The sequence below is a fragment of the Cyrtonyx montezumae genome, unplaced genomic scaffold (genome assembly GCF_038088225.1).
Source record: "Cyrtonyx montezumae isolate F1298 unplaced genomic scaffold, pur_monq_1.0 scaffold_1, whole genome shotgun sequence".
Classification (NCBI taxonomy): Eukaryota; Metazoa; Chordata; class Aves; order Galliformes; family Odontophoridae; genus Cyrtonyx; species Cyrtonyx montezumae.
In genome coordinates, this window is record NW_027071825.1 from 5,628,725 (window position 1) to 5,651,044 (window position 22,320).

General features: G+C 44.5%; 1 protein-coding gene across 1 annotated transcript; it reads left to right on the plus strand.

Moving 5' to 3' along the window:
* The first annotated feature begins 992 nt into the window (after nt 1-992).
* On the plus strand, nt 993-22,242 carry NRDC (nardilysin convertase). The gene is made up of 31 exons (XM_065738947.1): nt 993-1,309; nt 4,072-4,375; nt 4,558-4,639; nt 5,039-5,192; nt 5,966-6,039; nt 7,199-7,294; nt 8,200-8,322; nt 9,775-9,832; nt 10,803-10,876; nt 11,052-11,121; nt 11,485-11,562; nt 12,006-12,126; nt 12,205-12,263; nt 12,591-12,645; nt 14,060-14,164; nt 14,436-14,559; nt 15,077-15,163; nt 15,770-15,889; nt 16,628-16,679; nt 17,020-17,170; nt 17,342-17,469; nt 17,790-17,952; nt 18,308-18,339; nt 18,630-18,768; nt 19,039-19,086; nt 19,442-19,494; nt 20,023-20,106; nt 20,889-20,979; nt 21,249-21,365; nt 21,518-21,607; nt 21,887-22,242. The coding sequence occupies exons 1-31, from the start codon at nt 993-995 to the stop codon at nt 22,082-22,084; spliced, it is 3,447 nt and encodes a 1,148-aa protein (XP_065595019.1). The 3' UTR covers nt 22,085-22,242.
* The last annotated feature ends 78 nt before the right edge of the window (nt 22,243-22,320 follow it).

Sequence of the window (22,320 nt, forward strand, 5' to 3'; positions counted from 1 at the left end):
CCTTTTTTTATGATCACACCTTTGTTTGCACATCCCAGCTCTGAACAGTGACTGCAAATTGCATCTGTAAAAACGTAAATTAGGTGGATATAGAAAAAAATTGCTTTCTTAATGGTTATGTGGAGTTCTATGGCTTTACCATCAGCCCATAAACTCCTCTGACCAAGGAGGCTTTCTGTTGTTAGAAACTGTCAGAAACTTATCTGCCCACCACACTGGGAGTTGCCTGATGATGGCACTAGCAAATGCTTTTGTAATTTTGTTCTGTCACATCTCAAAGTGTATTAGTTCAAAGAAAAAAACCACCGCGGTGTTCTGGAGAAAAATACAACTCTCTTGGTGTTGTTTGAGCTCGTCGTGCTTGAGGCTTGATTTCTAACAGAGCTGGTTTGTTTATTTCAGAGATCTTTACTGTGCTGTTTGGGTGTGTTTGAGCTAGTACTGAAAATGTGACTTGTGCAGTCGTGGGAGCGTGATTATTGTATCTAAACCCTCTGAAACTGCGAAATAAAAGAGAAGTTGCCACCAGGCGTGCCGAGGTGAGCTGTGTTACATCAGCCAGCCGTATGTGCGTACGAAGGTGCCTTTTCAACGCCCTCGATCAAGCCGGATCAGCCCATTTCTAGCGGTCCTTCATCCCGGAAATCAATAGCCGCTTTGTACGTGAGAAGATGTGAAGCGGAAGGACCCGCGCTCCACGCGGCGGGCCGCGCGCTTTGCGCGAGCGGATTGGTCCTGGCAGGAGTGAGCGACATCTGCTCGTGCCAATCGTTGAAGGAAACGAGAGAAGGCGGTGGAAACCCGCATTCCTGCCGCCAATCAGAGCACCCTCCTGCCGAGCGAGAGCCCGCGATTGGGCCGCGTTCCCCGCGTGGCTGCGCGACGGACGCCGATTGGAGCCGTGGTTGCCGTCACCGCCCCTTCCTCGCCCGGCGGAAGCCGGCCGGGTTGGCGACGGAGCTCGGCGGGCGGGGGCTGCGCGGCGGCGGCGCATGCGCAGATTCGCAGCGGCCTTCGCGCGGAAGGGCCGAGCGGCGGGGCTCGGGGCGGCGCGGGGGCGGCCGCCGCCGCCGGTTCGCGGCTCAGCCCGGCCATTGTGGCGCGGCGCGGCCGCAGCCATGCCCGGTAGGAACAAGGCGGCGTCCAACTACGGCTGCCCGGAGCTGACGGTGGGGCAGCAGGCCGGAGAGAGCGGCCGCGACGCCGGGGGCCGTTCGCCTCACGGGGAGGAAGAGGAGCGCGGGGAGCCCGGCGCCAACCTCGGCGATCCCGACATCGTTAAATCCCCCAGCGACCCCAAGCAGTACCGGTGAGGCGGGGGGGGGGGGGGGGGGTGTGGGTTGAGTTCCCGAGTCGTACCGCGCGTCTCCGAGTTGAGCGGCGACGTGTCGCTGCCATTTCGTTGAGCGGTGCCCGAGCCGCGCTCGGCCGCAGCTCCCGGCCCTGGTGCTGTTCGAGCCGCTCCTCCGCGGTTGCCTGGGCACGGTGACATTGGCTACGTGCGGTTCCCATTGGCTGTGCGGCGCACTCTCCCTGCCCGTCCTGCTTCCTCACTGCTCCTGCCGCTCTCTCCTGCCTGCGGAGGTCTGTCAGCTCGGGAACCTTCTGCCTTTGCTGCCTGCAGTGAGTGATGGAGTTTGTGCAGGCCGCGGGAAGGATCGCTGGCAGTGTGTGCTGAGGCTCCTCTGTGTGCACAGCACCGGGGAGTGCATTCACATGTACTGTGCAATAAATGAATGCTGAGGTCTTTCAGAAACCTTGTGTTTCAGGTGGAGGCCAGGAGCTGCATCTCTTTGGGCTGATGTGTGTGTATGGGGGTGAGCCTTGCACAGCACAGATGCACGCTGCCCTTAAGACACAGAACTCTAGCACTGCTGGGAGCAAAGCAGGCATTGCTCAGAGGACTGTATTTCAAACTTTGAGACACGTCAAGACAAAAAGATGTGGTGATGTGCATACGCTTTTTGTGCTCTGCTCATAAATCGGTGGTGATGTGTAATGCATCTCACGGTTGTTTTGTCTCGGGACATCACTCTTAGAGCACACCACCAAATTGTCTTCTCATGTGTGCTGTTCGCAGGAGCAAAGCAGACTGCAGAATGTATTTTCAAAAGTTTCAGGCAGAAATGATCACAAGGCTTCTGTGTGTGGGTGGGCACTGAGGTGTGGGTTAGTGTTTCTTCCGCTCAGATTTGTTGTATGTGCATCTTTATGTGGAGTTCCCTAGGCTTGTATGCTTTGTTTCCATTTGGAAAATAACAACGTATTAGCTGTGCACTGATACACATTTTAGCATTTAACTGCTGAACAATTAAGTGAGGTTGGTGTGAGAACAATCTGTTCCAACTTATCCAAGATGCATTCTGGATAATTTTATTTTATATCCGGTGTGTTATGTGTGTCAGTGCCCATTCAGTCAGCAACTGAACTATGTTGCTTCTCTTGCTGTGTTGTGATTACATTTCTCTCAATGTGATGTTGTATACTAGTCGATACACTGATGTATTGATTGCACTTGTTCTTTTCCATTTGTCTGAAACATGGGGAAAGTAAAGAACACCTGTGTCAGTGGTGCTCTGCTGGGTCCAACCTGTTCTGTGCTCCTGCACTGGAAACTGATAGCCTCCAGCAGCAGCAGGGTGATGTTGTTGCCTGCTGCTGGGTGCTGTTAGCATGTAACACCCACAAGCCTGAAGATGAGTACTGTCAAATTAGTATCCTTACTGTCAAATTAGTTCCTTGGGTTTACTGGTGGCGTGGAGAAGGGATAAACATAGCTATTGGATGCACATGGCTGAGCAGCTGCATGGTGAGCACTCTTCTGGAGGAGTAGCTCTGTGCTGTTCTCTGAATGGCATTCTCTCTGGTCAGACAGCTGAAGTAGACAGCTGCACGAAGAGGTGGAGGTGCTGCTGGAAGGCAGTGCTGTGTTGCCTTGTGCTGCCTTGCCTGCAGCTCCTACCTGGTGTTCTCCAGAGTCTGAAGCAGCTGAGCATGCAGTGCTCCTGGGTCTGGGACTCTGTTGTGCATTGAGAAGTGCTGCAGCTGCACGATGTGATGCGTGTGGTACAAACACACTTCTCTGTTGCAGACTTTGGAACACGAGGATGACTGTGTCCGGACATCTCAGCCCTGCCTGTACCTCCAGCAGTTAGTCATACATCTCTGTATGTTACACCTGCTCTGGCTTAAATGAACAAACGTGCAGTTGCTCTTTCACCTGGTTGTGGTGCTCCGTGGTCCTGCTGTGCACAAATGAGGTGTTAGTGATCAGGCAGCTGGAGCAGGTGCTTTCCATTCTGCATTTGAGGAGCAGTCATAATTTATGAGCTCGACACAACTAATAAATGTTTCTTTAATTTTTTCTTTTGGATCTGGAATTTAGCTTCTGCAGTTGGCAGCACAGTGAATGAATGAATGGTGCTGGGTGGAAGTTTGCAGATAGATGTACACACTTTGTAACATGCTCACATGTATATATATGCACACAGAGACCGGTGCGAGGTCATTCTTGGTAGCAACACACTGTGACTTGTTAGGGTTGTGGAGATGTGTACAGATTTGGCAGGCATGTGTTCAAAGGACACCCCATTTGATGGAAAGCGTTCGTAGAATCAAATAAAATGGAGTCTTTGTGGCCTGCTTTGAGGCAAAAATGAATATCTTAATTCACCTGCATAATATACATGACAAGAGCCTGCCAAGCATAGTAGTCTACTCATGTTTGGTTTTACCTATTCTGAGTAAATAAAGTTTTCTCTAAGCAGGTGCTAGTAGCTCATCTGTTTCAGAGAGAGGTGTAAATGCCTGAATCAATGTCCAGAGCACTGCTGGGAGAAGGGCTTCTGCTACTGCATGTAATTGCTTGCTCCTTACTCTTTCAGTTCTTAAATATCAGGAGTGTCTTTTTACTTTTCCACTGTAAAGCTGCTGTCCTCAGTTGCCTTTATTTTATCAGGAAGTGTCAGTTGAAGAAGACAGAACTCCTAAGAGAAATACATAAATGTCCATGTATCTGAAAATTCAGATTTGGCAACTATGTGTATCCATTGCAAATAATTATTCTTTCAGGTATATCAAACTGCAGAATGGCTTATGTGCACTTTTAATTTCGGATTTGAATTACTTGGACGGTGCCCCATCTGCGTTATCTTCAGAAGAAGAAGAGGGTGGTGATGAATCTGAAGAGGAAAGTGATGAAGATGACTCTGGAGCAGAGATTGAAGATGGGAGAGAAGGTTTTGATGAGGACTGCGACGAGGATGAGGATGATGATGAAGAAGATAACGAGGATTTCAATGATCCTGATGATAGTGAGTTAGAAGAGCTGGCTGAAAAGGAAGAGACAAGAAAGAGAGGCTGCACGGAAAAGCAGGTGTGTATTTAAAGCAATAGAGTGGAAAAATCTTACAGAGAGCTTCCTTGTGCTCTGAAACCTTGTGATTAGGCATTCAAACTGGTTCTCTTTATTATGCCTGTTGATTTGTCTTGTACATCTGTCATTTTCCTGAAATATTTCTTGAAGCAGCTTTTACTGAAACTGTTGTATTTCCTCAGTCTGCAGCAGCGCTTTGCGTAGCTGTTGGCAGCTTCTCTGATCCTGAAGATCTGCCTGGATTAGCACACTTCCTGGAACACAGTATGTATCTGCTCCTGTTTTGTCTTCTCCAAGTGCAAAATGAGTGCTAGCTAGCTCTGAATTCCCATGGTATTTTTCAGCCATTTCATGTTTCAGCTACCTGGCGTTTTTTTTTGTTTGTTAAATAGATTTGTCCTTTTATGAAAACAGTGACCTAGTGAGGGACTGTTAATGTGGAAGGAGGTGTCTCACCCTTTGTCAGGCCATGCCTTAATGCATGCTCCTCTGATTGCCATTAAACATGGAGGGAAACGTTACGTGCAGCTTTGTAAACCTTTTTCCTCTGTGGTAGCAGATGGTAAATACATAATACAGGCACAGAAACCACAGCAAGTTTCTGTCCAGACATCTTAAAATGCTAATTCCAATTGGTGGTAATTTTACCCATTCCCTTTCCAGTGGTTTTTATGGGCAGTTTGAAGTACCCAGATGAGAATGGGTTCGATGTGTTCCTGAAGAAACACGGGGGCAGTGACAATGCCTCCACTGACTGCGAGCGGACCGTCTTCCAGTTCGACGTGCAGAGGAAATACTTCAAAGAAGCCCTTGATAGGTAACTGCAGAACTGCTGGTTGGATGGTAATGGCTGTTTGTGTGTGTGTCCAGAGGCTGCCATGGGATTAGGCTTCATGTGCAAGTCCTAATGCGTGTGGCTCTCTGATCATTTTGCCACCTTTAAGCATTGGTGATGGGAGAAATGTTGTGCACAGTGACATCTGTTCTGAGGGAGGTACCCGTGGAGCCCTGGTGGGTGACTCATCCTTTGGAAGGTCTGTTCTGGAGGAGTTAGGGCTTGCCTTCTGACTTTGCTGTTTCCCAGTGTTGTCTGTAAAGCTGCAAGGGAGGATAGCTGGAGTGTTGCTTCAAAATGATGCATTTAACCCAGCCCCAGTTACTCAGTGAAATGTGTATCATTTGCAAGGAATTACTTAACCCACTTCCTTATGCTGCAGCCCCACCTTGTGAGTGGTTTCCTTCAGTGAGAAGAAATTATTCATTCACGAGGGCATGTCTGCTGTCGCTATGAAATATCTCAGGAGGAGAGCAGACACCACTGTGAATTTATTTTGATCAAAATGTATTCCCCCGGTGAAGCCAAGAATTAGGGCTTGCACATTTTACCAAGTACTGTCTGAATTTTTACTTTATTAGATCAGATTCAGCTTATATTTGCAGATGAGTCCAGCTTTTAGGTATTTGAAAATGAAAAAGAATTAAAATATATTTATATTTGTAATCTGTCACAACAGCTCGTTTAGTGGGGAGGAAACAGAAAGTAGGAGTCGTTTAAAAGACACTGAAGTACAATGCTTTTCTCTTCCATAGGTGGGCACAGTTTTTTATTCACCCTCTGATGATCAGGGACGCAATAGACCGAGAGGTCGAGGCTGTGGACAGTGGTAAGAGTTCTTTTTTCTGTGTGTTTATTACATCATCTTAAAAAACAAAAACCCACCTGTTTTTAAACATTGCTTATTGGTTGCTGTTTGGGATTACCTGGTTAGCCCCACTGTTCCCTCCTGTCCTCTGGGGCTGGTACAAGTCAGGGCGATTGTACTTGTCTACTTGTCCTAATGCAAATTTGCCTCACAGAGGGAAATTGACACAGAAGTGAGTGTTCACTCTATTTTTTTAATGTGATGAATAGCTCCAGACTGCCTATAAAATTTCACTGCTTTAGATGAAAAAAAAAGATGTAAGTGGCTGTTACGCTAACTGGTTCAAATGTACTTTCCAAGCCTTTTTCTTCATGTGTCCTCTGGTAAGGAAAACAGGGCAATTCAATCTTAGAATTTAAAGAAGTGTCAATACAAACAAGGACCTGTCTTGTGATGTAAGGTGTAGTTTCTTCAACAACTTAAGCTGATTGGTACTTTCACTTGTGCTGACTTCATCACAGTTGCACTCCTTTGCTTGTGCTGACATTGCAGCAGTGAGCTGCCACTAGCTGCCCTGTGTCAGCCTGATGAACTGGCTGCAGAATAACCCAGTCCAGGGAGTTAGTTCACAGCTCTGCTGTGTGTGTTTCTTACTACCAGAACGTGCATTGGAATAGATGAATTCTTAGTTTTCCCATATTTGGATTTGAGTAAACTGATTACAAAATTGCATTTTTGGAACGTGCCTCGCTCAGTTTTCAGTTTCTCATGTTACTGTTGTACTCAAAGCTGGTCCACATGTTCTGTGGGAGAAGCAGGTTTGTAATTGTCCTCCAGCCTTTTCTGCAGAGCCTGTCTGTAGAATATCAATGGCCTTGTGTTCCCCTTGAATTTAACAGATTGAGGACTTTCAGACAGGACAAGCTGGAGCTTTGTATGTTTTCCCTGCTTATCCCTTTCTTTACTTCTCAACAGTGAATTAGTTGTTTGGGTTTTTTTCCTGTTCTGTTGGTTTATTTTCATTGTTGCTTGCACGTCCTCTTTCTTATTCTATTTCACTATTTCATCATCAATTAAAAATATTCTAGATTGCATCTGTATTTTGAGTTTTTTATTTTATTTTTTTCCGTGGGAACACGACCCCAAATTCTTACACGTGCCACTGCAAAATCTTTAACAGAGTATCAGTTAGCAAGACCCTCTGATGCAAACAGAAAGGATATGCTATTTGGGAGTCTTGCCAGGCCTGGACATCCTATGAAGAAATTCTTTTGGGGTAAGTTTTGAATTAGTCATACACAGCAATAATAATATTCAAACTTCTAGCTGCTTAAAAGATGTGCTGACGTGAGCTGTCCTAAACACAGCAAACAATAGTTTTTCTTGGAAGTATTCATTTTATAGCAAAGCCCTTAGGAATAAAAGCAGCTGCCTACTTCAGATATTTTCTATTACTGCTTTTTTAGCAGTTACTGCTTTTTGCTGAGGTTGGAACTAGGCTGCCCAAGGCAATCAGGTAACTTTCTGTTGAGTCAGAAAGCATCACCTTTACCTTATCTCTGTCTTGTTGAAGCTTGTTTTTGCTATTGAAATTCCTTGGAAAAATAATTTATTCTTAGATTTGAGCCTGGTGAGGCTTTTCATAGCAGATAATGAATTTACTGTCAAGGTTGCAGAAGCAAACCTTCACAGTTACTGTGAGAGGAGAAGAAAAGAAGTTTGTCCTTTCTTTCCTGGGCAATAATGTCCTTCTCAGAGCTCCCTCACTCTAGTGATGCTGGTGGGCATATAAACTGCAGTGTGGTGGGTATGGCGTGTAATAGAGATATCCAGCTTTGAAATGTAGGTGATTTTTACAAAGTTCTTTAGTGACATGTACTACATGTCCCCTGTTCTCTAAGTTCCATGGGTAAGGAGAAGCTGGTGACAGACAACGAGCTGTCGAGTACACAGTGTGGGTGATCTGATAATACAGGAGGTCACTGTCCTTTCTTTTCATAGAAATATCAGCTATCTTTATCTAGGAATGGGAAAAAACTAAGTTAAAATTCCTTTAACTCCAAATGAGTATTTTTCATGTGCTCAGTGTGACAGTGACAGGGGAGAAGGAATTCTCAGTGTATGGCCTTGATGTAACCAGTATCTAATAATACATAACTAACTGCCTTTTAATTTTTGCAGGTAATGCAGATACACTCAAACATGAGCCCAAAAAGAATAATATCGATACCTACACAAGACTGAGGGACTTCTGGCAGCGCCACTACTCAGCTCACTATATGACTTTAGTTGTCCAATCTAAAGGTAACATCAGTTGTTCCCTGTAGAAAGGATCGTTGGTGCTCTTGGGGTGGTGTCCCTGGAATTAGTTGAGCGTTAGCCCAAGCCATTCTAGTGGATTATGCTGTCCTGCAGGGGGTATTTATATGCAGATTTTAGCCTGGTTTCCAAATGGGAACTTAAGTATTTGTGCTGTGTTGCTGTCATTCTGACGCTTCTTGAGGAATTTTTGACTGCAGCTGATAGATTCCACATAGATTCCACATTAACCTAAAAGCTAAAACCTCAAAGCTGTATTTAGAAGAGAAGCTTGGATTGTAGCATCAGATCACCTAAGTGACTTAATGCTGCTGCTTTCCCTGCTGTCAACACTGAATCACCACAGAAAATGACACTTGGTGTTCCAATTGTCTTGTTCTGGATGGGGCTTTTTCCAGAGAGGTTTTAAAATAATACCTGCCTCTCTAGGAAGTGTAGGCATTCTAAGTGGTGGGTTGTTTTTTTTTTTTTCCAATAAACTGAAAAATCGTTTGCAAATGGAATTGAATTTCATTTCACAAAAAACTCCAGACTTTTAGGGGGGCCATTTTTGCTGAGACAAAAGAAGTTGCTGAGAAGTTGAGTATGTAGTATGGAGCTATGCTGAAAATACAGCTGTGTGCATTCAAGTGAGGTTTATGAATGCCTAAACCTGATTCCAGTTTCCATGTGTAAGATGGAGGGGTAATCTCAGAGTTGCTTATCCTTCTCCTGTGCTTTTATTTTCTGGTTAGACTGTAGACATAGGGCTTTGAATGTCTCTTGAGTAATCATTCACGTAGTGATGGATTGTGATGTTGTTTCCTCCAGTGACTGAGGAGAAAAGCATCAGAACTGATAGCCAGACAGGCCTACTTTGTATTTCTATCTCTGTCAAAACAAAAGAAACTGAATCCTCCCTGCAATCCCCCCCTGGCTTTTGTCATTTTTATCATATACAATATCACTATTGGGATGCAGAGTGGTGCTGGCTTCAGCTGCACTCTGATCCTTGAAAAAGTCAAACTTCTGGTTCTTGGCACATCTTCTGTAGAAAAGGAGATGTGGGGGAAGGAATTCATAGCACTGCATTTAGGTGTGAAGCTGCTGGCTGTGTAGTGCACGTAGGAGGATGGGATGACTCTGCAGGCACTGGGGGTTGGGCAGATCCTTAAGTCAGCAATTCTCTTTCCTGGTCACACCAGTTCCTACCAAACCTTAAACCCCAGTTGTATCAGTCTGGCTTTTCAGGAGAGTGTACAAAAACAGAGCTGTGTTGGAAGACATATTTGAGTGGAATTGACTCAAAACCATTTAAAGCTTTTAATTCAGAACTCAGCAGTTACGAAGTGTGCTGACTTGCAGCCTCTTCAAAATAACATGAGGTAGGATAAAGAATTTGTCTCCGTTTTTCAGGGAATTATATTTCTGGCTTTCTTTTTCTTTTGTCCTTAATAGAAACACTGGATACGTTGGAAAAGTGGGTGACAGAAATCTTTTCCGAGATCCCAAATAAGTAAGATATTTTGCTCTATAAAGGCATTACAAACAGTGAAATTCTCCATGCTTAAAATGACTGTTTTTGTTGGTTTATTTTTGAAAATCTCTTAATGGGGACATAATGGAAATTAACATTTGTTTATCCAGAAAATGGACAGCTTTGATAATTAGAGATGGACATCGGTTGTTTCAGGAAGGCTTTGATCACACACTGCATTTCAGTTGCACGCTGTGTAGTGCCAACTTGCAGCTATGTTTGCTTAATTTGTGCTGGTGCCTCAGTTGTGAAGGAATCATTTAAACCTAGTTTGTCATTTTATATTTCTTTTATTTGCTTTCTGGCAAGAGTAATTAAAAGTAAAATAAATTCAAACAGTTTCTTGAATTGTAATGCCACCATTAGAGTGGTGATTAGAAGTTGCATATATTTAATAACTCCCTTGCAGTGTGCTATCTAAAAAGGATGTTCTGCAGAGGCTTAGCTAACTTGGAAGGCATTTCATTTTCCCTTTCAGTTTCTGCCTTTGCATGATATTAATTTTTGTAGTGGATATGAAATGCACTTGTCTTGTGCCATGGGGAGACACTTTTGTCTTACTGTCCTTCTCTTATTCCTTTTCCACACATGACAGTGTGTCTGGCCTCCGTGAATCTAAGGCCAGGGAAAGTTTGCTGCTGTGTTTGGCTTTCTGTTAGGAAAGCAAGCTTTTATTGTTACTGCCTTGGAGAGAAGGAGAGGGAGGAGTTGATGGGTTAATCTAAATCTTGGGTAATTACTCAGTTGTGTGTGGGGTGCAAGCGAATGGCAGGTTTCCTTCCCAGCTGGGTTGGGTGAGTCCTGAACTGCACCCTTCCTTAGGGGCCATTTTCTGCATGTCTGTGTTCTGCCTTCGTTGCTTCAGAGCTGTGTTTGCTGACAGTTGTGGTTATCTCAGTATATCCTTGAGCCTTTGCCAGTAACACCACACTGTCATTTTCCTTTCAAGTGGTTTGCCCAAGCCCAGCTTTGGCCATCTGACTCAGCCTTTTGACACGCCAGAATTTCACAAGCTTTACAGAGGTAAGTGAAGTAGATTTGTTACAGCATTTTGAATACGTTGGTGCATATTTCCTCTGTTTTCTGAAAGGATAAATTATTGTGTGGTTCTGAATAACTTTTAACCATCCTTCTTGTATTATTTTAAATTTCTGTTCCTAATTACCTATTTATAATCAGTACATTTGTTTCTGCTTAGTTGTTCCAATCAGGAAAGTTCATTCACTGAGCATCACCTGGGCACTTCCCCCACAAGAAGAGTACTACAGGTAAAGCTGTGCTGTACTTTTCCTTCCAGTGTGTTTGCTGTAAGTAAATGTATTGGCTTGCCAAAGATTCTCACTTATTTATGTTACAGATTACTTTGGGTCAGCTGGGAGAACACTTTCAAAATGAATTAAACTGATGCAAATACAATTATTTTTATAAATTGAGTGGCATTGATGCACAGCTGATATAGCATCACTCCTCATTACTCATGTCAGCCATGGTGTTCTGAGCTCCCATGCCCTTATCCTATTACCCTGATGCTACACGAAAATGCAGTGCTTACCATGAAGGCACAGTCAGTGTGTTTTTATTTGTTTGTGCAGTAAAAAACTATGGCATTTAATCTTTAAATTTTCTTTTAGAGTGAAACCACTTCATTACATTTCCTGGTTGGTGGGACATGAAGGCAAAGGCAGTGTTCTTTCTTTTCTTAGGAAGAAGTAGGTATCTTTAAAGCATAATAACTACATGCTTTGGTATGATTAAAATAAAACCAAACTGTTCTGTGTATATATATGTTTTATACATATAAAATACATATATATATAATGTCAGTTCCAGTCTGCCTTTTTTTATGTGTATTTTAAAGTCATATCTTTTAAATTGATATTAGTCACAAGTGTGAAATAAGTGGTTTCTGGTTTGTGTTGTATGGATCAGTAGCACTGTGCCTGATCTGTAAGAGAAATCAAAAAGGTAACTTAGCTTTTTCACTGTTTTTCTTAACTTCTCTATCCTGAGGTTTACCTCCTTGTGTTCAAAAACTTCGTGTGAACTGGAAACGGATTGAAAGCCACTGAAATGAAGCTATGATGTGCAAAGTTAACTAAGCTTAAATGAAGCTGAAACAAGTTGTTAATAAACACCTTTAACTCTTCCATAGGTTTTGGGCTCTTGCATTATATGGGGGAAATGGTGAGACAGGGTTTGAACAGAACTCCACGTACTCCATCTTCAACATTTCTGTAACTTTGACTGATGAAGGTTACAAGCACTTCTATGAGGTATGGTTTACTGTAACTGGATTTCCCTACTGTTTTCCTATTGTTTGGAAAAAGTAATCCATTCCTTTCTGCCTGCAGGTGGCTCACGTTGTGTTCCAGTATGTGAAGATGCTGCAGCAAAGAGGGCCAGATAAAAGGCAAGTGTTTGCCCTTGCATCTGCTGTTGGCAAGGTTCTCTCCTTTTATTTGCAGTTTGCATGTTTTGGTGGGTCACTGGAGCATAAACTAGTCAGTAGGGAAAGTTTATGTGGGAAAGGTGCCTGTATTTAAGTCGAAAAGTTCTCGCTTCCTGCTTTTAGTTCTTGATTGCTAATTTTACTGAGTTGAGCTGCAGTAGATGTGATGCACTTGTGCACTGATTTAAATGAATGTGTTAAGGCAGATCTGTGGAAGGCTGTGGTGACCCAGTGACAGTCTGTATTAATGTGGTATCTGTTTGGCATTCTTTCCTCCCTCACTTACAGAATATGGGAAGAAATCCAGAAGATTGAAGCCAATGAATTTCACTACCAGGAACAGGTATTGATCCACTGTTTTCTGTTGGCACATAGGTGAAGCATAAGAAGGATTTATTTTATTATTTTCTTAAATCTGGAGGCACATTTTCAAGGGTCTGTTCCACACTAAGCAGATGATGCACTTAAAGAATGGGGCAGTGTTTTATGAGAAGCTTTTTCCTCAATAAATCCGTGCTCTTTACGTTCTCTATGTCCTGAGCTCTTTTTCTCTTCCACTTTCAGTCATTAGTGTTAAGTTCTCTGCCATGTCTGATGCTTTTCAGTACTCACAGTCTAAATACTCTTCTTAAAATCTGTTTTGGCACTGCTGATTTCTAGGAGCAGGACAGCAGTGTGTGCTGAAGGCTTTGCCTTGCTGGTGGCCTCGCAAGGGCGGATGTTAACGACCCTTGGTTAACACTAATTTTGTAGTGTGGTGTTGTTTATTACTGCAATCCAGCTTTTATGAATTTGTTAGCACAATGTGATCATTACAGAATTAGAGCTGACAGTCTTCTAGCAAAAGCTTTTTGTAGAGCAGCAGATTAAAACTAAAGATCTATAAGGGATGGCTCTTCGGTACCTCGGATATGACAGGAATATCTGTTGCCCTGTGTGCAGTTCTATGAGTTGGTCTTTAACCATTGCAAGCAGTGGCTGCTCAGTTTGAAGTCTGACATTTTCATCAGAATGTGTCTGTTTAATTCTGAAAGGTTCACATTAGTGTTCTTTGCACTTATTTGTAGCTCAGGCTGTGATTCTGTGTTCCCATTTCTCAGATGTGCAGTGTCTTCAGCAATTATCAGTCCCATTTCTAACTTCATTAATAAAGCATAGATAATGGCAGACTTGCCTCTCTTCAGGGGGAGCTGCGATCCATACCTGGATCTTTGCACTGTGATGTTGGCTGGTTTAAAAAAAAAACAACAAAACCAAAAGCAAGCACACAGTAAGAATTCTGCACTAGGCACTTGTACACAGTTACCATACTTTCATGTCCAAATAAGAAATCTCTTCCTTCTCATACTGGACAGCATGCCAGAGAACTTGGGAAGGAGCAGAATCAGAGATGTGTGCATCAGCAGTTCCTCAGCTTGCTCTTTCCAGGTTCTGGAAATCTGGAGACCTTGAACTGTGGACCTCTGTGTTCCCTGGAGAGGAGCACGTTGTACTAGGACTTGAACCTGGGAGGTGTAATGACTGTAAGCCCGTGGTCAGGGCTGTTTCTTTCTTCAAGATGTCATCTCTGAAGTTTTGGGAGTCTCAGAGGAGTCCTCAATATCATTTATGGTTATGAAACTTGTTTAGTTTAAGAACCAAAGCTAAATGCCATCCCAGACTCAGCATAGAACTCACACTCAAGGTCTGCTCAGGCCAGGAAATCGATATTTTAACTGTTGATTATGCAACAAATAGCTTTACTTATTTGTTTTCAGACAGATCCTGTTGACTATGTGGAAAGCCTTTGTGAGAACATGCAGCTGTTTCCAAAGGAGGATTTTCTGACAGGAGACCAACTCCTGTTTGAATATAAGCCAGAGGTGAATGTTCTTTGAACTCCAATTACATGTTTTGATGTAAGGAAAATAGAGGTGTACTGTATAATGCAGGCATATATAGACATATAATTAGGCATATTGCAGGCACAAGTTTTGCATTTATTGAGTCACTTTTAATGCTTAGGAAACAAGTTTTCTTGTGTGTGTAAGGTTGTGATGTCTTGTTCTTCATGTATTGGGATTAAGGAGTCTCATCTGGGGCAGGCAGAGCTACAGCTGCATGTGAAACTGAAGTACTGTCTTGAAATTGTAGATCATTGCTGATGCCCTTAACCAGCTCAGTCCTCAGAGGGCCAACCTTGTTCTGCTGTCTGCTGCCAACGAGGGCCAGTGTCACCTGAAGGAGAGGTGGTTCGGAACACAGTACAGCGTGGAAGGTAAAACAGCAGCTGGAACACAAAGAATGCCTGGTTCATGCATCAGAGCAGCACAGAACACAACCACATGGAAGCAAGGAAGTGAATCCCAGTGATGAACTGACTGTCTTTAGACAAGTACTCCATCCTGCTCTGTAATGTGTCTTTGGTATCTTAATTCCAGCTCCCTGGGTTTATAGTTGAGGAGGCAGGGATCTCAGAGGGCGCTCCTCTCGGCTGCAGGTCAGGTTCTGAACAGAGAAATGAACACAGATAATGAGGGATGGGGTGTCTTGGTAACTGGATTACTAATCTGGGCAGGCTTGATTTACTTGTAAATAGGACTGCTTCAGTCCTGCTCATCGGGAGCTGTCAGGAGCAGATTTAGAAGTCATGATGAATCAGATGGCACAAAGAGAGTTACTGTACTGCAGGTGTTCATGGAGACAGTAGGAGCTAAGAGATGAGATGGCCAATCTGGGAAATAGGAAAGCATTACCTTCCTGCTGAACTAAGTGTATTTAATATTTATTAACAGATATTGACAAGTACTGGAGTGATTTATGGGCCAGTGACTTTGAGCTAAATCAGGATTTACACCTCCCAGAAGAGAACAAATACATAGGTAAGGCACCTGAGCATGAATCAAGTCTTCCTGTGGTAATTTCTGTGAGAAGTTAATGTGGTTAATGTAGAAACAATCTTTATTTCCATCTGAACATCAACTTGTTTTTGCAAATGAAAATACATGGGAATTCTGTTCACCCAAATCTTATGTAATAATCTTTTCTATGTAAGTTTGAGAAGTGACATTATGAAAGGCGTAAACTGAAAGGTTATATAACCCTGGCAGATCTCCCACAGTCCATGAGTATTTACACAGAACTGTGGACACCTATGAGGAGGAGTCTTATTCACTTAATCTTCTGGTTTTGAAAGTAAACAGCATCTGGCTTTGTTGCCAAAACAAAATAAAATATAAAGCCATAATTTGCAGCCCACATGGTGTGCAGCATCACCACTTCCTCAGCCTCTGAGGTGGCATTCTGTTGGGAAACTGAATAATGAATGCTCTTTGGGCCCAGAGAAACAAATGCTGTCACGTATAATGTAGCAAACGAGGCAGAGAAAAATGTATTTTGCTGATAATTTTAAGACTAGAATGCATTTTGCCTCACTGCCTGTGAACGCCTCTAACTTCTGCTTTTGGTTTGGTTTTGATGTTTGTTAGCCACCGACTTTGCTTTGAAGGTTGCTGACTGCCCTGAGACAGAGTATCCAGTCAGAGCACTAAGCACACAGCAAGGCTGCCTCTGGTACAGGAAGGATGATAAATTCAAAATCCCCAAAGGTAAACGCCTTAAGGCTTTCCTAAGATTACAAAGCCCTTGTTTCTACCAGCTGGAATTTATTTGAAGGGCAGGAACTCGGGAAGGGGAAGGTCTTCACCATTTGAACTCAGGTGTTTACTGTGAGCTCTTCCATGGTCCTTTTGATGCATTCATTGGCTACAGTACAGGAGTGGGTACCCTGCAAGTGAGAAACCCTGCTGATATTTCAGGTTAAAAAGTGGCATCACTGAAACGTTTTGAAAGTACTGGCTTCAGACAGTCTGGCTACGGACAGAATTTGGCATACAGAATACATTACTGAGGCTGCACATCATAGCTAGAGAAAGCTGTAGTCTCTTCCACAGGAAAAGAGAGATACAGTCTGTGTTTGGGACAAATGTGGAAGATGTACTGGTTTTTTCAAGCAGAATGACACAGTTCTTAAAGTCTGCTAGGCATACATTTTGTGGAACTTTCTAGAGTTGTTTGTTTTTATTTATATTGATCACACCACATGTGTAAGTATCCAGTGGGGTATGGCTTTGTGTTTTTTAACAGTTGTTATTTTTAAGGAAAGATTTTGGAGTGAAAAAGAGAAGGCATTTGACTTAATATAAGCTGAAATAAATTCTTACTGCTCAGTGACAATTTTCATTAGATTTGAATTGTGACCAAAGAATAATGTGATGGAAGAAGATTAGATTTTGGAAAGCTGTGACTGCTTATACCCCATCTCACTGAAGTCTTTTCCCCACCAGGTTACGTTCGTTTCCATCTGATCTCTCCGTTGATACAGCAGTCTGCAGAGAAGTAAGGGCTGTGTTAGTTGTGCATTCTGTGCGGGGTAACTGTGGTCCCACACGGGGGGAAAAGTGTGAAGAGAGACTCCTGGAATAGAATTAAGACTTCCTTTTCTTATCCTTAACATTGTTTCTCTGTCATTTGGCAAGGGTGGTTCTGCAGCAGTCACCGTAACAGATGGGTGTGTGTGAGGTCTAGAGAAAATCTGCACTGTGTATTTCCAGATTTGTTAAAAACTGGTTTTGAGTCTCGTTTTGCTCAGGTTTTCATTGCTGTGATAGAATGTCTTGTGTGTACAAGCAAGCTGACCAGCCTCCGTGTTCATCCCTCTGCCCTTTTCTCTGCACAGCATAGTGTTGTTTGATACGTTTGTAAACATCCTTTCCCACAACCTTGGTGAACCAGCTTATGAAGCAGATGTTGCCCAGCTGGAGTACAAGCTGGTGGCTGGAGAGCACGGCTTAATCATTCGAGTGAAAGGATTCAACCATAAACTACCTGTGAGTGCTAATTAATTGTTTAGTGAAGAATGTCTAGCAGAGTTGAGGCATGTGCTTTAAGTTGAGGAATGTGCTTTAGTGTCTTTTATGTTGAGATGATTTTTTTTAAGTAATATATTTGAAATAAATCGGAGTTAGTTGTCAGAAAATTGACTTCTGCTTTTTTTGCAGCTGCTGTTTCAGCTCATCATTGACTACTTGACCGACTTCAGCCTTACTCCAGCAGTTTTTGAAATGATAACAGAGCAGCTGAAGAAAACATACTTCAATATCCTCATCAAGCCCGAGACTCTGGCCAAGTGAGTTCTGGGGGAGTGTGAAAGCGGCTGCACAGCAGCAGTTGAGCTGCCCTGTGCTGGTGCAGGCTCCTTCCAGGGAGGCTCGTGGCTCTGGGACCTGGGGCAGCTCTGCAGCCAGCATGTCACACAGGAGGCTCAGGCTGGGCTGCAGGTGGCTGCTGTTCTGAAGCAGTGTGCATCAGGGGCTGAGGCAGGGCAGGGTGAGCCCACAGCCGTGCTTCTGGTACCATCTCCTGAGCCCTCCTGGGTGAGGAGTGGCATTGCTTATGTTAAGCAGCTCCTGGTGACTTGTGGTTTTGTTTTCCTTCTGTTCATTGCAGGGATGTGCGCCTCCTGATTTTGGAACACAGCAGGTGGTCCATGATAGACAAGTACCAGACGCTGATGAAGGGCCTTTCCATTGAGGCACTTTCATCCTTTGTTAAGGCTTTCAAGTCACAGCTCTTTGTAGAGGGTCTCGTGCAGGGAAACTTCACGAGCAGGGTAAGCACACCTTCTGCAGCTGATGCACACTAAAACGTGTTCTTAGAACGGACACTGTCGCAAACACTCCTTCATCTCTCCTGCAAGCTGGTGGCCTCTTCAGTACCAGCAATGTGGCAGCTGGCTGGTGCAGGGCAGCTTCATCCCCAGCAGCTCAGGAGTGCTCACGTGGATAAGGCCTCGTGGTGCTGAGGTGTCCGGAGAGACTTGGGATAAAGTGAAGCAGTGGGGGCGGAGGGAGCTCGGCCGTTCTTTGCTTGTGGGGTCACTTTCCTCACATCATGCACTTCGCTGTGTGGCTGTGATCTGCAGCTAGTAATTCTCTTCTGAATAAAAACCATATTTTCTCTCTTAGGAAGCAAAGGATTTCCTGAATTATGTTGTTCAGTGAGTATCTGCCTCCCGCACCACGCACGTGGTAACGTTCATCAAGTTAAGACTCTTCTGGAGGGGGGGGCTGAAGTGGGAGCAATGCAGGAGTTCCCTTCTTCCCCCTCGTGGGACATGGTGCTGCTGGCACGTCGTGCTGGTGCCCGTTCCTCAGGGCAGCACAGGCAGCACGTTGTTCTGGTTTGGGGAAGGGGAAAATAGTGGCAGTCTGAGCAGGTGAAGGTCTGGGTGTTGCACTGGCTGTTGTGGCCGTGTGTTTGACACTTCACTGCTTGTGCTCCCTTCAGGAAGCTCCAGTTCGCGCCGCTCGCCCATCCCTGCCCTGTGCAGTTCCGGGTGGTGGATCTGCCCAACACACACCTGCTCTGCAAGGTGAAGACACTCAACAAAGGCGATGCCAACTCTGAAGTGACCGTGTATTACCAGGTAGCGTTGTGTGCTGTTCTGGTCCCTGTGGGAGCTGCTGGAGCAGCAGCTGTGCTCACGTCACAGTTTTGGGAGCAGTTTCTGGGAGCACTGTGTAACGTGCAGAACCTGGCAGTTTGACTGCACACCCGTGGCCTCCGTAGAGGTTTGATTTTCTCACTGTCCATGCTGTGAACTGTGTGTGTAGTCCAAGCTGAGGTGTGTCACAGTTGTCACCCTGATCTTTGTAACTCCACGAGATCACCCTAAATTCTTCCCTTTCTTTTCTAGTCAGGTGCCAGGAGCCTCAGGGAATATACCCTCATGGAACTGCTTGTGGTAAGTTACAGTTTGTGCCTCAGAGCCCACGAAATGTTCTTACCTGCAGATAGTGCTTAGGCCCATGACCTTATCTTAGTTCTAAATAGACAGAGGGGACAGTGAATATCTAACAGTGGGCACTGTGGGTATCTGTTGCTCATTCCAAGTTAAGTTATGAGTGTTTGGGACTGGATATCCAAACAGCTGCAGTGAAGGGTGCTGTGGAAGACAGTTTTCTTAATGCAGAAGACTGAGGTCCTTCTTTGTGCCCGGGGTGCAGCTGAAGGGCAGCAGTTCAGTTGTGGTCCCCTTTCTGTATCAGTGAGCGGTGGCTGTGTCACTTCAGTCGTGACACATCTGTGCTTTGTTTCAGATGCACATGGAAGAGCCCTGCTTTGACTTCCTGCGAACCAAGCAAACCCTCGGGTGAGTCCACTTGTGGGTGCAGCTCCCACACGTGCTTTTGGGGTTCCCTGGTGTTCTAACTCTGGAAACTCTTACCTGCACTGCAGCTCGTTCCTGATTCTGTGTAATAGAAACAGCACTGGAACACATTAAAACTGCAAGCACCCATTGCCACGGGCTGCAGCTGAGTTGCTCTAGAGTCTCTTAGGATCTGCCCCTACTGTCTGTGTGTTAACATGGAACTCTTCTGCACAAAGCTGTTCCTTTGCTTCCTCCATCAGCTTGCCATTCCCCAGGGCTGCTCTCACAGCACCTCTGTGGTGGTGGTAAGACTCAGAAGTATTCATCTGCCCCATGAAACTGGCACAAGCCTTTCACAGCTACAGCATTACTGCTGTGTCAGCCTTTAAATATTTCCCAAAAATGAGAAAATACTGGGAAAAAAGGGAGGATTTGAGATCTGTTTTTGTAAAGCACCAACGCTGTTATAACCTGTAGCATGTCCTGTCAGCGGAGATGTAACTGTTGTGTTTCCCCTTTGGTTTTAAGCTACCACGTGTACCCCACCTGCAGGAATACTTCAGGGATCCTCGGCTTCTCGGTCACAGTAGCAACACAGGCAACCAAGTACAAGTAGGTGTGGAAGCACAGCTGCTGCGGGCAGTGTGACAGTGCCCAGAGCAGGACAGGGCTGCCCACCCAGGCAGTGCACCTGCTCCCATTTCAGTCGGTAGCATTACCTGGTGCCTGTCTCAGGGCACCAGCTTGCTCTACAAGGGCCCAAAGGGGACATCAAAAAAGAGCAGCCCTTGCTCTAGCTGTGACACTGCTGACAGATGCAGCAGTCACTGAAAAACACCACCACCAGCCTTAAACCTCTTAAAATGGTAGCAGTCCTAAATTCATTAGGGAATAACAACTCAAGGACTAATTAAAATATCCCCCCAGGACTGCAAACTGTTGCCAAGCAGATTCCTTGCATCTTTTCTTCCAGCTCGCTTTCAGTTGCCAAACAGTATTTGGATTTGCTCGAAGCTGGAGCTAACTACAGCTCTTTGAATTGCCAATGGTGACAGGGTACATAAAAAAGTTGCAGCTTAACTTAAGAAACTAATTCTGCATCAGTGAAAATTGAGTAAGCACGGAGTGCAGCTACCTCCAGTTGCATCAGAACGTGAGTTCTGTGTCACTGCTGGAGCCTTTCACGTTGTGAACCCACAGCCTGCTGCCTTCTGTTTCATCTTAATGATATTCACCTGCAAGGCTGAGGGCTGCAGCACTGTTTTAGTTCTCCAGTACAAGGGAAAAGAGAAAAGCTGTTTTTCAGGGGTGTGGGGAAAACCCTGCCTGTTCCATAGATTTGTTGGTTTTTTTTCTCCTGCCTGAGCTGATACAATTATTTAACTCTTGTTTAGTTCTGAATTGGTTGACAAGAAAATAGAGGAATTCCTTTCATGCTTTGAAGAGAAAATCAAGCATTTAACCGAAGAAGCTTTTAGCACCCAGGTAAAAAGTTGAGTTTGAAAAGCTTTTTCTTTGCTAAACGAGGATTTGATGACACCAGTCTGGTTGTGTCTGAGGTTTTCTGAAATGTCAGTCCTTTGTTAAGTCCTGTGTCCTGCTCTGCTCTCTGAGCAGTTGCTCTGAAAAAAGGTACTGATGTTTAAACACAAGGATCTGCCTTGTGAACATAATGCACCTTTTAACTTCAGTGAAGGTGATGGTTCATAGGTAGCAAAGTAAGGTTACTTAAACACTCTGGACCTTTTTTTTAGGCTACAGCTTTGATAAAGCTTAAAGAATGTGAAGATTCCCACCTTGGGGAAGAAGTGGACAGGAACTGGAATGAAGTTGTGACGCAGCAGTACCTCTTTGACCGGCTTGCTCGGGAGGTGGGTGCACGTCCCTGCTCACAGCCCAGCTCTGACTGCAACACGGTGCTTTTAGAAGGTCTAAGGGGAGACTTCTCTGGGTATTTTTTCAACCATTTTTACGTTTAAAATCATTACTGTTCTATTTACAACCTCAATCCTGTGGGTTTCAGATAGAAGCTCTGAAGTCTGTTACAAAATCAGACCTGGTCTCCTGGTTCCAAACTCACAGAAGCAGCAAGAAGAAAGTGCTCAGCGTGCACGTGAGTAGTTCAGTCAGCTCAGTGCTGCCAGCTTGTGAAATGCTATGCTTAGTAACCTCTCTCATCTCAGTAAGGCTGTACAGTAGGAGAAGCAGTGGCCTTGCTTCTGTTCGTGAGGTGGTTATCCACACCTGTTTATATTACTTACCTTTCTAACATTGGCTCTTGGATTGCATTTATGCCGTCTGTACTTAACTTTGAGGCAGATGAACACTGAAGGGTATCTGCATTATAGAATTTAGACCCAAGTTTTTTTCTATCTGGCAACTTTTTCCCCAGGTGGTTGGATTTGGAAAACACGAAGGGGATGCAGAGGTTACAGCTGTCCCAGAAGCACAGAATTCTTCATCTGGCGAAATACCTCATCTTAATTTCTTGCCCCCCTCCTCCCTGATGGCTGACATTACTTCCATCAAGGACATCAAAGCTTACACATCAACTCTGAATGTTCTCCCTTACCATAAGATCTTAAAATAAAAGTGACACCTTGCCCTGCAGCGATGTGTGATGCAGGTGCTTTTTCTGCAACCAATATTACAAACCTATTTATTTTTACTAAAGCAGGGCTGTGATATTAGCCGTGGCGGGGCAGCTTCCCTCGCATGGTTTTCTACCACTTCCCCCCACTCCTCAGCACAGCAGGACAGAGAGGAGAGCTTTCCCTGCCAGCAGAACCAGGCCAGGGTCTCCAGCTGTGGGAGGGCAGGGGCTGC